Here is a 15,409-nt window from a genome sequence, read left to right on the forward strand (position 1 = left end):
TGGTTGAATAATGATTTAGTGGAAATGTTGCATGCCTCCTGTTCGTGGGCCCTCATGTTCCTTCCCGGCACTTAAGCTGTGCGTCCTGTCTGTTTTGTTTGTAGATAACGTTGACCACAATTGGATATGGAGACAAAACGCCCCTGACCTGGCTGGGAAGATTGCTCTCGGCAGGCTTCGCTCTCCTGGGCATTTCTTTCTTTGCACTTCCTGCCGTGAGTATCTTTTCAAAACTAAAGCACTTTCGCTTCCATCTTAGAGGTTTATTAGCACGCACTTTCACAGACTGGGGTGCCCTGGAACGTAGCTCTTATCGTTTACAAATATGGTTTTTCTGCTGTGATCTTGACTTTTCTATATATAGCTAGTTGGATAATTTATCAAATACGATCTTTTCTTGGAAACACTCAGCCCGAGAGTTCTATACCAGCCAGGTCTTTAGGACCAAACAGTAATTCAGACAGCATCGCCTCTCAGTCAGCCTGCTACTAATGTGATGAAAGACGTGTAAAGACGTAAAGATACCTTCTTTTGAAATTGATGGCTCCAATTTGGGGGAGGAGGTGTGGGCTGCTGAGGAAACGGGTGATCGCAAGTGGAGTATTTACCTCTTCAGACCCATTTGAGTGGAAAACATGGCAGTTTACAGTGTTTTATGTGTATCAGATGATTTATTCTTCGTGTCATTGTCTTTGATTTTTGTTAATGGCCCACCTCTGAATCTTACCGGAATGAAGAGAACATTTATCTTCTCTTAATAATCTCTTCTGATTATTTGCTCTTTAATGGATGAAGCTTGTTTTTCTTTTTGTTTGTTTGTTTATTGAAGTACAGTCAGTTACAATGTGTCAGTTTCTGGTGTACAGCACAATGTCCTGGTTGTGCGCATATATATATATTTATATTTGTTTTCATATTCTTTTTCATTAAAGGTTATTACAAGATATTGACTATAGTTCCCTGTGCTAGACAGAAGAAATTTATTTTTCATCTACTTTATATAGAGTAAAGCTTGCCTTTCTGATTGTTTTATCCTCCTGTGTCTTCAAAGGAAGTTGGTCAAAATATTACAATTTGCCTCCATCCCCAACTCTCACTTTGTCGGAAAATAGCCAACAAACAGGAGTATTAGAACAGAGGCAGCATCACGCTTAAGGAACAGTAGTCTCGGTCTTGGTCCAGACACAAGCTGACGCAGGTCACGGCATCTGCCCAGCAGGGACCGCAGCACCACCCCCCACAGGAAGCCCATAGAGAGGGGACTTTCAGCAGCACAGCCCTGTCCATGAGTGCAGAGGACATTCCTGTCCTCCCCATGGCTGGTGTTCAAGTCCACACTCACTAGCCGGTCGTACCCCAGGCCACACAAGACCAGCAAAGGGGCTGAAGAGACCATGCCTGACCTGAGCATCAGACCTCAGCTTGAATTCTGGTTTTGTGACAGGCCACCTACGTGTGACTGTATTTGTTTACTGGAGCTGCCGTAACAAGGTAGCAGAGACTGGATGGCATGGCTTAAACAACAGAACTGTATGGTCTCATGGTTCTGGAGGCTGGAAGTCCAAAATCAAGGAGCCGGCAGGGCTGGTTCCTTCCAAGGGCTGCAAGAGAAGGATCTGTTCCAGCCTCTTCCTTTGGCGCGTAGATGCCATCTTCTCCCCGTGTCTTCACATCACCTCCCTCTGCCCACATCTGGGTCCAGATGTCCTCTCACAAGGACACCAGTCCTACTGGATTAGAACCCACCCTAATGACCTCACTGGAACTTAACTACCTCTGCAAAGACCTTCTTTCCAAATAAAGTCACACTCTGACATCCTGGGGATTAGGACTCCAACTTGTGGCTTTGGAGGGACACATTTAGCCCATCACAGAAACCTGGGGGCATTTCTCTGTCACCAACATGTGGGAAGAATTATCACACCTGGAAACATTCTGTGATGACCAGTGAAGTAATGAAGTCAAGTGCTGGTCACGAAGGAAACTTCCACAAAGTGTTATTTCCATTTTCCTGTGTGAATCTGGGAATCTGTGCTTCCTGTTGAAAGACCACAAAAGGAACGAGAGACAAAAAGGCATCTCACACAGAGTCGACAGAATCATCAACCTTAGTAATCCAGAAAAGAGCAGAAATCCCCTTAATAACCAGGTTCGCTACGGGAAATATCTTTAAACAACAAGACGCAGTCGTGGGCTTTTTCCCCCAAAATAACAGCACCAGACACCTGCTCCTGTTGTGTTTATACCTCTTCCGAGGCCACACACATAACAGACCAGGTGGTCCCTCAAGAATGACAAACAAGGAAGGGGATGACATTTAGACTGTTCAAGCCGGCAACTGTGTGTGTGTGTGTGTGTGTGTGCGCGCGCACGCGCGTGCGCTCACAGGAGGGCTCCTTGAGGCTAATTCATAACCTCTTCCTAATTTAGAGAAAATTCTGATAAGCTGAGCTCTCTAGTCTCTCAAGTCTTGGAAGATTGTAAACAGCAAATCTGGAAGTAGGTGGACAGAAGAAACACTACAACAGGAAGAAACAGTGGAGGACAAAGTACAGAGAGAATCTGTAAGAAGCAAGCAGATGTAAGAGTTCCAAAGGTGTAAAGACTTGGGGCCGCCCAGCGTGAAGGGCGGTGCCCCCGCCCCAGGAGCTGACTGCACCCAGCACTGCAAACACCCCGTCTCTGTAATGAACTTGGGACCATCCCGGGGAGGTTAAATCGTGTGGCTCTGTTAGGTGGAAGGTCAGAGACTAAGAAGTCATTCCTGGAAAGGTTTCCCAGTAAAGTGATTACAATTTTCACATGCAAAGTAAATTAATATATGTTGGAAATCTGAAAATCGTGTTGGCACAGAGTAGAACGTTCCCTAACAATGCCAGGAAAAGTAGACTTGACTGTGGGTCTTTCCACTGCAACCTCCCACTGGGTGCTAAGTTCTTACTTATTGAGTGAGGGACTCAGTGCTTCATGTACAGCTTCAGGTGGCTGGGAATGCCATACGCACCCGCTGGCCAGCAGTGTTGTCTGACTGAACTTTAGAGGAACATATTGGCATGCTGAGAAAGTTGGAGGTGGACTGTGGGCCATCCCTTTCTGAGGTTCCTTCCCACCAGGAGACCTGAGGACCGAGAGAGAAGAACCTTTCCCCATCTTTCCCTCAAAACAGAAGGAGGCTTCTGCACATCACAGAGCCACGCAGACCACAAGATCCAGGCTCCACCAGGGTCCCCTCCTCTGAGGCCCACTGCATCTCTTGGCCAGGGAGAACACAGAGGCCACCCAGCCCTGACGTTGCCCCGAGGGACAGGCCTTTGTCCACAACGCGACGCTCCCTTCCTTCCTGCTAAGAGCAACCTCGGTCTAGCCTGTTTGCCAAGTACGGGGTGTAAATAAGCTCTTGGAACCTGGAAGGTGACGCAGGATCAACATCTTGAATGTTCAACAAGACATGCTCTCAGGGGGAGGGTACAGCTCAGTGGCAGATAGAATGCAGGCTTAGCAGGCATGAGGTCCTGAGTTCAATCCCTGGTACCTCTATACAAAAAAAAAAAAAAAAAAAAAAAGACACGTTTTCTTCCTACTCATTATTTATGCAGGACTTAGCAGAGGACTAAAACTTAAAACCTAAAAAAAAAAAGAAAAAGAAAAAAATTTAATAAGATTAAAAAAATAAAACCTAAAAATTTAAGTTATCTGATCTTGGGAAATGAATAAAAACAAAACTCAGTTTCTGAGAATTTGTATCTATTGGTATTGACATTTGAAGGAACAGTACGTAAGTTATGTTTTTCATATACGTACTTTTATAACTTATGGGAGATATATATATGACCTAATAGACTTTATTTTAGCAGACCTGTATTTATGTGTCTGAGCTATGTACTAAGAGGGGTGGAAGAAAATTGGATTGGAGCCGGGCTGAGACGATGCGCAGACCTGTTTTAATAACTGTTGTGATGTACAGTCTGGCTCAAGAGATATGGAGCAAACATTTGCCATCTACTAGTATCTGTTTCCAAGCAATGCCAGTGTGACTTTCACCACATTTTAAATTGTTTGGCAGGCCCTCAGTTTGCGGTACGCAGGGTCTGTCTTCATTTTCCAACAGGGACTTAACCCTGAGCCTCATATTTATGTAATGAGTGTTCACAAATGGTAGCCATTGCTGTAACTTCAGAGTCTACAAAATCTAAATTATGCTGCATACGAGCAGATTATACACATACACACATGTAATGTAAATACATAATATACATAATATAAATATATGCTGTACATTCTGCTGCTTCATCATCTCTTACGTGTTTAAACTTCATGAAAAATGGCATGAAAAGGAAGATAAATAAATCTCTCCTAAATGATCTTAAGTAGCAGGAAGAAAAATTTAGGAGTTACGGATGACTGCAGTTGACTTGGATTTGGGAATGGAGGGCCATTTTTATAACCTCTAAATGGAGGGAAATGTTGTTTAAATCTACAAATAAGATTCTACAGACCAGGGTTTCACAAAGCTTAGTTTGCTCGGTCATCACCTGTGTGAGATGTGGGGGGAGGGTAGAGCTCACGGTAGAGCACGTGCTTAGCATGCAGGAGGTCCTGGGTTCAGTTCCCAGAACTGCCATTAAACATAAATTACTGTGTATATGTATTTACAGGCAATGTATTGTATATGTACAGTCAAATTGTAACAATTCTACCCAATAAAACTGAAAAAATGAAAATAAATAAATTCACTTAATTACCTCCTCCCCAAGACAAAAACCACCTGTGTGAGAGGAAAATCTCGAGACAGTCACTGAGAAAGAGAGATGGCAACAGAACCCCTGGTGTATTTTCTAATTTCATGGTGCAGGCATTCATCCTGATTAATAATGGAATAGATCACTGCTCACTAACAGCAACAGTACTACTGTATAACTGTATTATTAAACATAATTGCATTATTTATTATCTGGTCATTGTCACAGAGGTACTAGGAATTGTGAAATCTCAAGATAAGAAGGAGGGTTAAAGGTTATCCGGGGCCCGAAAATATCCTAGCCAAGTTGTCACCCACTGAGACTTAACACGTCCCAGGGACGAGAGACCCACCACCCCCTCAGGCAGCCTGTGCTGTCTTTGAGCAACTTCAAGGATATAAAGAAAAGAACAACCACCATTCCTTACCTACGGCAGATACTGACTGAGAGCTTATAAGAAACCCGTTTCTAACCTAAGGTTTAGGCTCCTTGAAGTTTAATGAAAAGCTCATAATTTATAGCTAGCAAGTCACGTCCCAGACTTGAAAGCAGATGCTCCACATCCCATGCCAATAAAGTGGAGATTTACAGCCCAGCCCAGAGACTGAATCTAGCAAACTCCAGAAGCCAAGCTCACCTCGAGGCTGAGACGAAGCATCTTGATTCCACAAGCTCAGACCAGAGCAAACTGAGAAGAGGGGCAGAGCAAAGAGCCAGAAGTTTGGCAAAACAAGATGATAGGCAGAAGGAGGCAAACCAGCTGCCAACAACAACAACAACAACAAATATAAACACGGGAGGAACATGCTGATCTTACTCAGCCCCAGATCTGAATAGATGAGCCAAAACCAAAAGGTAAGGAACACCACGAGTGTGAGATTGGAACCCAGGAGAACAGGCGTGTGCTCCTGTCCTCACTGTCCAAACAGGCAAAGTGGAAAATGTTCTATGTCTCCAAAACCGAGTGTGTGTCTCATCTGGACAATGGTCCTTCCCCACTTTTGCTTTACTTTGGTAGGTGTAGACTTAGAGCATTGTGGAGGATTAAACTGGTACAGGTTTAAACACTCCATCTCCCATCATTTCATGAATGGGAAATATAAAATTTAGTGGTGTCATCAAAGTGCTAGGAAAAACTTCCATGTCCACGTCGACAAGACATTAACATTAGCGAGTCCTGAATTTTAAATCCACCTCTGTCAGTCACTGGATACGAACATTCTCTCTAGTTTAGACAAAAAGAAATGCTGGAGAGATTTGCAGATACACACTACTATGTATAAAATAGATAAACAGCAAGGTCCTACTGTATAGCACAGGGAACTATATTCAATACCTTGTAATAGCCTTTAATCGAAAAGAACATGAAAAGGAAAACATATATACTTGTAACTGAATCACTATGCTGTACACCAGAAATTAACACAACATTGTAAGTCGATTATACTTCAATTAAAAAAATTTTTAAAGAAATGCCAGAGAGGCCAAGCCAAAAAAAATTCTTTAAAAGGGTCATTTTCATTTGTAATTAGTGCCTCCCACTATTCCAGAATAGACTGTCATGGCAACGCCTGGTTGATTTCCTAAAGAATACAATTTGTTCCATTTCTTACCGGACAAGTTGCCATTGGCCGATGATGTTACAATAAGAGGAAATAGTGTTGGTTTTCATAAGTAGTAAGTTTATGGACTGGTGGCTTACTGTTTGTCTTTTCTCAGACTTATTTTAGAGGGATTTTTTTTTAATATTTGTATCATTTAATGGTGCTTTGGGGAAAAAAAATTTAAGTCCTATTTTTGTATTTTGTTCCAGGGCATTCTTGGCTCGGGTTTTGCATTAAAAGTACAAGAACAGCATCGCCAGAAACACTTTGAGAAAAGAAGGAACCCAGCTGCCAACCTCATTCAGGTAAACGTCAGGATGGTAGGTAGAGGGAAGTTCTGTCCTTGGAAGCGTTTGTGGGGTCAGGTTCCAATCTCTAGATGACATAGCTTAGAAGAGCTACTCTTCTATTTTGTTTTTAAAAAGTGAAGCTAGAACTTAATGTACAGTCTTGGATTTGGGCAAGTGCTCTCCCCTCCCAAACATAAAAATAATACATATGTTCAATAGATGGTCCTTGCTCGATGCGGATTAATTAACCGAGCCAGCAAGCCGGTGCCGAGGTTGGCCGAGGGGTTGCTCCTGGAACGACCACGTCAGCCCTGTGATCGACTTGGTGAAATGTAATTGATCATTAAGTGATGGAGCAGAGCGGGGCACTGTTCCCCGCATCACAGCCACAAACCCTGATGAATGCGGCTGTTCTGAAGAACAACGTATTTATTTAGAACGTCAAGGTTTAGCACTTTCGAAATCACTTTTAATGCCATCTAGAGCAATAACTTGGAATAGTTATCTTATTTTAAAAGCTGGTGGAATTATGGAATCCATCCATGTTTGAGTGTATGAAATAATGGGCATATTATTTGAAGCTAACTCATAACACATGGGTTGCTGAGCGTTTCATTTTCTTGTCAATAACTCAGGAATTGCTTTAGCACTGAAAGGAATGCTTCTCTTTTTGCCTTCTGGATCTTTGGGGAGTAGAACCATCCTAGGAGCAGGATGGTTCTGCTTATTTCAAAATCACAAAATAAGGGGGGAGGGTATAGCTCAGTGGTAGCATGCATGCTTAGGTCCTGGGTTCAGTCCCCAGTACCTCCATCAAATATAAATAAACCTAGTTACCTTCCCCCCCCCACAAAAAAAATCACTAAATATATTTTTCTCTGGATCCACACTGTGAGGTTTACATTTAATTATAGACTAGATGATTATCCAATCTAAACTTCTTCCCTGGACCCCCTGCCTGCCAAGTAGTGGAAGATTCAGAACTCCTAGACCACAGGGCTTTGGGGTGGTGACCTGAGGTGCGAGAGAGTTGTCTTCATGGGATAGTAATAAGAACATTGTTTCAATTTACATTGTAGGTTTGCATGGTGGATTGGGGGTGGGGGTGACCTCGTTTGTTGATCTACTCCTTTTCCTACTCAGTAAACCTGCCTTGGTTTGCTGAGCACACAAAGCATCAAGACCAAGAACAAGTGCATTTGTTTTAAGCCAGAGCTACTCTCTTTCCAGAGGGGCACTGGAGATGCCCAGATTGCTTTGTCACGTGGTCGGCGAGACAACTACATTAACCAGCGTGTCAGGGTTTCAGGAAAACGTTTAAAAGCCCGGCAATGCGGAGGACGTTTGGCTGTGTCAATATCTCCATGTGATTCATTTAAATTAACTTTTTCTTTCAACTGGAGTAGTCTGGGAAAAGAAAGCAGCTCTCAGTAATGTTTTGAATTCCTGCCCAAATGCCACAGCTTTTATTAATAATGCCTAAGACTTTCGAAGGGCTTCTTGGTTTGCAGAGTGTTTCTGATACATTATGTCACTTAATCCTCAGGACAAGCCTGGAAGGAGCTAGGACTCAAATCCCCAGTGTCTGAAACAGAATCCTTTATGCCTTTCAAACAGCGGCACTTACAGCCTCAGAAATACGTTACTGAAGCCTTGGGATGAGCATCTCAAGACACTTCAAGATGGGGATGGTACTGCTCAGTGGTAGAGTGTGCTTAGCTTGCACAAGGTCCTGGGTTCAATCCCCAGTACCTCCGTTAAAATAAATACACCTGATTACTTGTGCCCCTCCCCCCAAAAATGAGTAAATAAAAAACAATTTTTAAAAGAAGGGGGTTATAGCTCAGTAGTAGAGTGCACGCTCAGCACATTCAAGGTCCTGGGTTCAAACCCCAGTACCTCCATTAAAATAAATAAATAAATAAGCCAAATTACCATCCCCCCATAAATAAATAAATAAGAAATTTCCACTTTAAAAAATAGAAACAAGGAAAACAAAAAAGCAACAAAAATTTTTTTTTAGTAAAAATTGAAGGGGTTGCCACAGAGAAACAAAAATTAGTAAGAAGTGAGGTGGGGGAAGGGATTGCTGGTTTTCATCCTGAATCTTTTAGTTCTCTGAGTTCTTAAATTCCGTACCTTGAAAAAGACACCAATTCTACGTTAATTATACTTTTGGATGGTGAGCTGAAATTAAAATTTCCAGAAAAGGTCAAATGCGCTGTAATGGCAAGACAGCAAACAATATAAGTGAAATACTCCGTAAAAACTTAATCATCCTGAGGTTGTGCTTATAATTACAGACCAAAGTCTGAGTTTCTTTGGCTGCCTCAAGGACCAGGGTCGCTTGGTAAATGACGATTTGGCTTCCATTTTGCTTCCTGTTGACTTATCCATGGGAGTAGATGCACTGTGCAGATTAAATCCCTCTGGGCATTCTTTTTTCTCTTGCCAACCACCGTGTGATTTTGGCTTTAAATATAGGAGCATCTTGAGCGCATGGCTGTGGCCTTGAGTTTCAGCGGCGGAAGCAGTTACTGAGAGAGAGAGAGCTCGGACAGGACAAAGTTATTAGGGTGGAGGGGTGAGAGGGCCCCGCTCCCCACCTCCATCCTGGCTGCTAACCTGCCTCGGCCCTGGGACAGATGCCCCTTGCTCCCTCTGCTTCCCATTTACAAGACGTTCTTAGGAGAAGAGCAATGAAGGGCATAAGAGCTTAGCTGTTGAGGTCAATTGAGGAAGATCAAGAAGCCCAGTCTCACTGTTAAGAAAATTTTCAATTTTCTAAGAGTGGCCTCTTTGGCTCCCCATTCTTCAGAGCGTTGGCAAGCAATGTCTTGGTCCCATCTTCTGTCATCTTGTTGTTTGGGATTCTTTTTTGTCATTGTTATCTAGCAATGCCCAGACCTGCTTTGTACTTCTTAGTTCTACCTGAGTCCTGTTTTCAAGTTACCTGAGTTCACATGTATGTGATGCCTTTTATGAAAACTGTCTAATTAAAGCAGCCATCTCAGACAACAAGGACCTACTGCATAGCACAGGGAACTCTATTCAATTTCCTGTAATAACATACCATGGAAAAGAATCTGAAAAGAAAATATATACATGTATTATATGTATAACTGAATCACTTTGCTGTACACCTGAAACTAACGTTATAAATCAACTACACTTCAGTAAAAAGGTTTTTTTCAGAAAAGCAGCCATCTCTGCTGTCAAGGCATGGGAGGGTCTCTGGCCTTCACTACAGAAGAAGCTGCAACAGTAAACCCATGTGTTTTTAGTGACTAGTTAAATCGCTCTGTAGATTGTGTTGGTGCAATATTTGCAAGAACTAAAATCTCAAGATAATACAATGATAATTGCTTCATTCTCTATAAGATGCCAAGATGCTTTTTGTTAAGTCTTCGCAGATTTTTAGGTTAAATCAACGTGTGAGCAAGGCTCCAGGCCTTGGGAGCCCACTTTAATTATTTAAACCTTCCTTAATAATATAAAAAACCCTCAGGCCCTACCTACCATGTATTTTTCTAGTTTTTTATATCCCTCCTTGAACACTTTATTAAAGTCTAATGCGACGGAATACAGCATGTACCCTAAGAAAACTGAGCGCTGCTGTATAGCCAGCACCTGGTAAAGAAGCAGATGGTGACCTGGATGTCCGCACACTCTCTCTCAACCTCTGTCCCCCATGGGGCCCTGCTTTGCCGTCTCCCAACAGCAGAGATTAGCTTCCCTGTTTTGTACCTTTGTGTCTTGCTGCTCTCCCTCAGTGTTGTTGATGGAAGGGTCATCCATATTGTTGAGCACAGTTAAGGTGCACCATGACTCTATCCTCTTCCGTTAGGCTGACATAGCGCAGCTCATCTCTTTACTGTGCTGTTCATCACTGAGCATTTCCAATTTTGCTTTATTAACAGTAGATTTGGGGGGGATGAATTCAAGAATAGTCAGTTTACAATGTTGTATCAATTTCTGGTGCACATTATAATAGTTCAGCCATACGTATACATACATATATTTGTTTTCATATTCTTTTTCATTATAGGTTACTACAAGATATTGAATATAGTTCCCTGTGCTATACAGTAGAAACTTGTTCATCTCTTTTATATAAAGTAGTTAGTATCTGCAAATTTCAAACTCCCAATTTATCCCTTCCCACCCTCTTCATCCCCCCACCCCCTGCTGGTAACTATACGTTTGTTTTCTATGTCTGTGAGTCTGTTTCCATTTTGTAAATAAGTTCATTTGCCTTTTTTTTTTTTTTTTAGATTGTCAAGGAATCTCCATACTGTTTTGTTTTCTGTAGTGGCTGCACCAATTTACATTCCCACCAACAGTGTAGGAAGGTTCCCTTTTCTCCACACCTCTCGATCATTTGCATTTGTAGACTTTTTAATGATGGCTATTCTGAATGGTGTGAGGTGATACCTCATTGTAGTTTTGATTTGCATTTCTCTGATAATTAGCAACGTTGAACATCTTTTCATGTGCCTATTGGTCATTTGTACGTCTTAATTGGAGAATTGCTTGTTTAGGTCTTCTGCCTATTTTAGGATTGGGTTGTTTGGTTGTCTCTTATTAAGTTGTATGAGCTGTTTATATATCCTGGTAGTTAAGCCCTTGTCAGTCACATCGTTTGCAAATATTTTCTCCCAGTCCATAGGTTGTCTTTTCATTATATGGTTTCCTTTGCTGTGCAAGAGCTTGTAAGTTTAATTAGGTCCCATTTGTTTATTTTTGCTTTCATTTCTATTGCCTTGGGAGACTGACCTAGGAAAACATTGCTTTATGTCAGATGACGTTTTGCCCATGTTCTTTTCTAGAAGATTTATGGTGTCCTGTCTTATGTTTAAGTCTTCTAAGCCATTTTGAGTTTATTTGTGTGTATGGTGTAAGGGAGTGTTTTATCTTCATTGATTTACATGCTGCTGTCCAGTCTTCCCAACACCACCTGCTGAAGAGACTGCCTTTTCTCCATTGTATATGCTTGCTTCTTTTGTCAGAGATTAATTGACTGTAGGTGTATGGGTTTATTTATGAACTCTATTCTGATCTTTATCCTTATGTCTATTTTTTTACAAATACCATGCTGTTTTGATTACTGTAGCTCTGTAGTATTGTCTGAAATCTGGGAGGGTTATTCCTCCAGCTTCATTCTTTATCTTCAGTATTGCTTTGGCAATTCTGGGTCTTTTATAATTCCATATAAATTTTAGGACTATTTGTTCTAGTTCTGTGAAAAAATGTCATGGGTAATTTGATAGGAATCACATTAAGTCTGTAGATTTCTTTGACTAATATGGCCGTTTTAACAATATTTTCTTCTAATCCAAAAGCATGGGATATCTTCACATTTCTTTGAATCATCTTCAGTTTCCTTTATCAGTATTTTATATTTCTCAGCATATAAGTTTTTCACCTCCTTGGTCACTCTTATGCCTAAATATTTTATTTTTTATGCATTTTAAAAGGGATTTTTTTCCACTTTCCCTTTCTGATATTCCATTGTTAGTGGAAAGAAATGCAGCAGATTTCTGTATATTAATCTTGTGTCCTACTACCTTGCTGAGTTTGCTTATCAGTTCTAGTAGTTTTTGTGTGGAATCTTTAGGTTTTTCTACATATTGTATCATGTTACTTGCATATAGTGACAATTTTACCTCTCCTCTTACAATTTGGATACCTTTTCTTTCTTTTTCTTTTTTTCTTTTTCTGTCTGATTGCTGTGGCTAGGACTTCCAATACTATGTTTAATAGAAGTGGTGAGAGTGGGCATCCTTGTCTTGTTCCAGACTTTAGCAGGAAAGCTTTCAGCTTTTCACCATTGAGTATTATGTTGGCTGTGGGTTTGTCATAAATGACTTTTATTATGTTGAGATATGGTTCCTCTATACCCACTTTGGAAGAGTTTATCATGAATGAGTGCTAAATTTTATCAAATGCTTCTTTGTCATCTATTGAGATGATCACATGGCTTTGTCATTTCTTTTGTTCATGTGGTATATCACATTGTTTGATTTGGGATCCTTGTGACTCTGAGATGAATCTGACTTGATTGTAGTATATGTTTTTTTTAATGTACTGTTGGACTTGGTTTGCTAATATATTGTTGAGGATTTTTGCATCAACTTTCACCAAAGATACTGACCTGTAATTTTCTTTTTTGGTGATGTCTTTGTCTGTTTTTGGTATCAGGGTGATGGTGGCTTCATAGAATGGCTTTGGGAGTATTCTCTCCTCTTCAATCTTTTGGAAGAATTTGAGAAGAATCCCATAGATTTTGTATGGTTGTGTTTTCATTTTCATTTATCTCAAAGTGTTTTTAAATTTCCTCTTTAATTTCATCTTTGGCCCATTGGTTTTTTAGTAGCATGTCATTTAGTCTCCATGTAATCTTTTTTTTTTTCCTTCATTATTCTTTTTGTGGTTAATTTCTAGTTTCATGCTGTTGTAGTCAGAAAAGATGCTTGAAATAATTCCTATATTCTTAAATTTGTTGGAGCATGTTTTATGTCCTAGTATGTCATCTATCCTAGAGAATGTTCCATGTGCACTTGAGAAGAATGTTTATTCTGGGGTCTTGGATGTAATGTCCTGAAAATATCGATTATGTCTAACTGTTCTATTATGTCATTTAGGATCTCTGTTGCCTTATTGCTTTTCTGTCTGGAAGATCTGTCCATTGATGTTAGTGGGGTGTCAAATTCTCCAACTATTATTGTGCTCCTGTCAATTTCCCCCTTTATGTCTGTTAGTATTTGTTTTATGTATTTAGGTGCTCCTATATTGGGTGTATGTATGTTAACAAGTGTAATATTTTCTTCTTGTATTGATTGTTTTATCATTATATAGTGTCCTTCTTTATCTTTCTTTATGGCCTTTGTTTTAAAGTCTACTTTGTATGATATTATTATTGCTACCCCAGCTTTCTTGTCATTTCCATTTGCATGAAATATCTTTTTCCATCCCCTAACTTTCAGTCCATGTGTGTCCTTCACTCTAAAGTGAGTTTCTTGTAGGTGGCATTTTTTAGGCTCTTGTTTTATTATCCAATCTGCCACTCTGTCTTTTTATTGGAGCATTGAGTCCATTGACATTTAAGTCCATTGATACTATGAATTATAATAAAAACTTTTCTCCAGGAGAGTGGACTAAACACTTGGTCATCAGAGATGTTTGCAGACATATTACCAAAATTTGTATGGAAAGTAAGTTCAGGCAGTCTCTCAAATGAACAGTTCAGAGAGAAGCTTTTCTAACAACAGCCATCAAGCAGCCAACAAAGGACAGTGGAGGAATTCTAAGACCCAGAGCCAGGCAATCTGAGTCAATGCCTCAACTCTGCCAATCTTGTGTAAAACTCTTAATTTATCTGAGCCTTTATTTTCTCATCTACAAAATAAAGGTCTCAGTCCACACTCTGATTGTGAAGATTACATGAAAATACTTAGTATTTTCCCTGTCAGGTATAATTATATGAAGCAGACAGAGCATATGTTTTACATCAAAGAGCTATAAACATACCCTTAGATCATGACATTAAATTCATACACGCTTTCCAATTATATACCTAGAGAACACACTTTCCCCACTTTGTTTTAGCCCTGCCTTTTGTTATCACTGTCTTCATTTTTAGCATTAGATGTATTGCATAGTTCAACTTCAGAGAATTTCGCTTCATCATTAACATACCCTCAGGGTCATTAGTTTACTAGCTAGTTTACTAGTTAATTTACTAGTTGCATTATGGATTTGCAGGAGTCTTTGGCCTCTATCTTATCAAGTAGTGATTAAAGATGTGCAGTTGGCTCCTGGGAAGCATGGTCACACTCAAGTAGTCACTTCCGATATCTTTCCCTAAGCCATTCCAAAATTGCTCTCTGTTAAACTTGGTATGCTGGTTTTGATGTGAGTTACTTTGATAAGCAGTTCTACTGGTATCGCGGGTTGTGTCTAACAGCTAGCCTAAAATGCCAGTCATGTTCACCCCCTTGGGCGTTTACTGGGGCAAAATGTGACAAGGATAATATTCCTTTTTGTTTTTTTGTGTTTTGTTTTTATTTGGAGTGGGGAGGTAATTAGGTTAATTTCTATATTTATGGTGGAGGTACTGGGGATTGAACCCAGGACCTCGTGCGTGCTCAGTACACACTCTACCACTGAGCTCTACCCTCCCCACAAGGAGATGATTCTTAATATGTCATAAGTTAATAACTTCCCATTTCATTTCATTGTCTCCTTCTCTTTTGTTTTTCTTTTCTATGTCCCCACGTGTGCCGCATGCAGTGCGTTTGGCGCAGTTATGCAGCTGATGAGAAATCTGTTTCCATTGCAACCTGGAAGCCACACTTGAAGGCCTTGCACACCTGCAGCCCCACCAAGTAGGTGTCAGTGCGACAGCTGGTGCTGTCAAGTGTCTTCAAATTTGTAAAACAAGTGTGTGTGTAGATTGGGGCTCCTCTTTTTCTCCGTTGCTCTTTGAGAGATTCAGTCTGTTTAGTAACAACTCAGGCACAAAACTAAATAGATGCAGTATTCTTCCTCACCATCCCTAGACTGGGTTTAAAGATTAAAAAAAACAAACTTTTATAGAGATGTATTTTTACTATTTCATGCTTATTTTCCAATATCTCATTTCCTAAAGCCGACCAGGATTTTAAAGGTAAGTGCTATAGTTCTAGAAAAAGAATGATTAAAACTCCACCCATCAGCTGACCCCAAGCTGGTAGTGCTTTGAGAGCAATGTGTCTTTGTACATGCAAGTCCCTCA

At 40.6% G+C, this 15,409-nt stretch overlaps 1 protein-coding gene across 2 annotated transcripts in view; it reads left to right on the plus strand.

Annotated features, from left to right (window-relative positions):
- KCNQ5 (potassium voltage-gated channel subfamily Q member 5) overlaps positions 1-15,409 on the plus strand; it is a 454,042-nt gene that overhangs the window by 374,674 nt on the left and 63,959 nt on the right. For both annotated transcript variants that reach the window (XM_031455912.2, XM_064487016.1), the window contains exons 6-8: positions 105-215; positions 6,553-6,648; positions 14,926-15,020. In XM_031455912.2, the coding sequence (XP_031311772.2) occupies positions 105-215; positions 6,553-6,648; positions 14,926-15,020 (302 nt within the window). The remainder of the gene's footprint in view (positions 1-104; positions 216-6,552; positions 6,649-14,925; positions 15,021-15,409) is intronic.

Source organism: Camelus dromedarius, chromosome 6 (genome assembly GCF_036321535.1).
Source record: "Camelus dromedarius isolate mCamDro1 chromosome 6, mCamDro1.pat, whole genome shotgun sequence".
NCBI lineage: Eukaryota > Metazoa > Chordata > Mammalia > Artiodactyla > Camelidae > Camelus > Camelus dromedarius.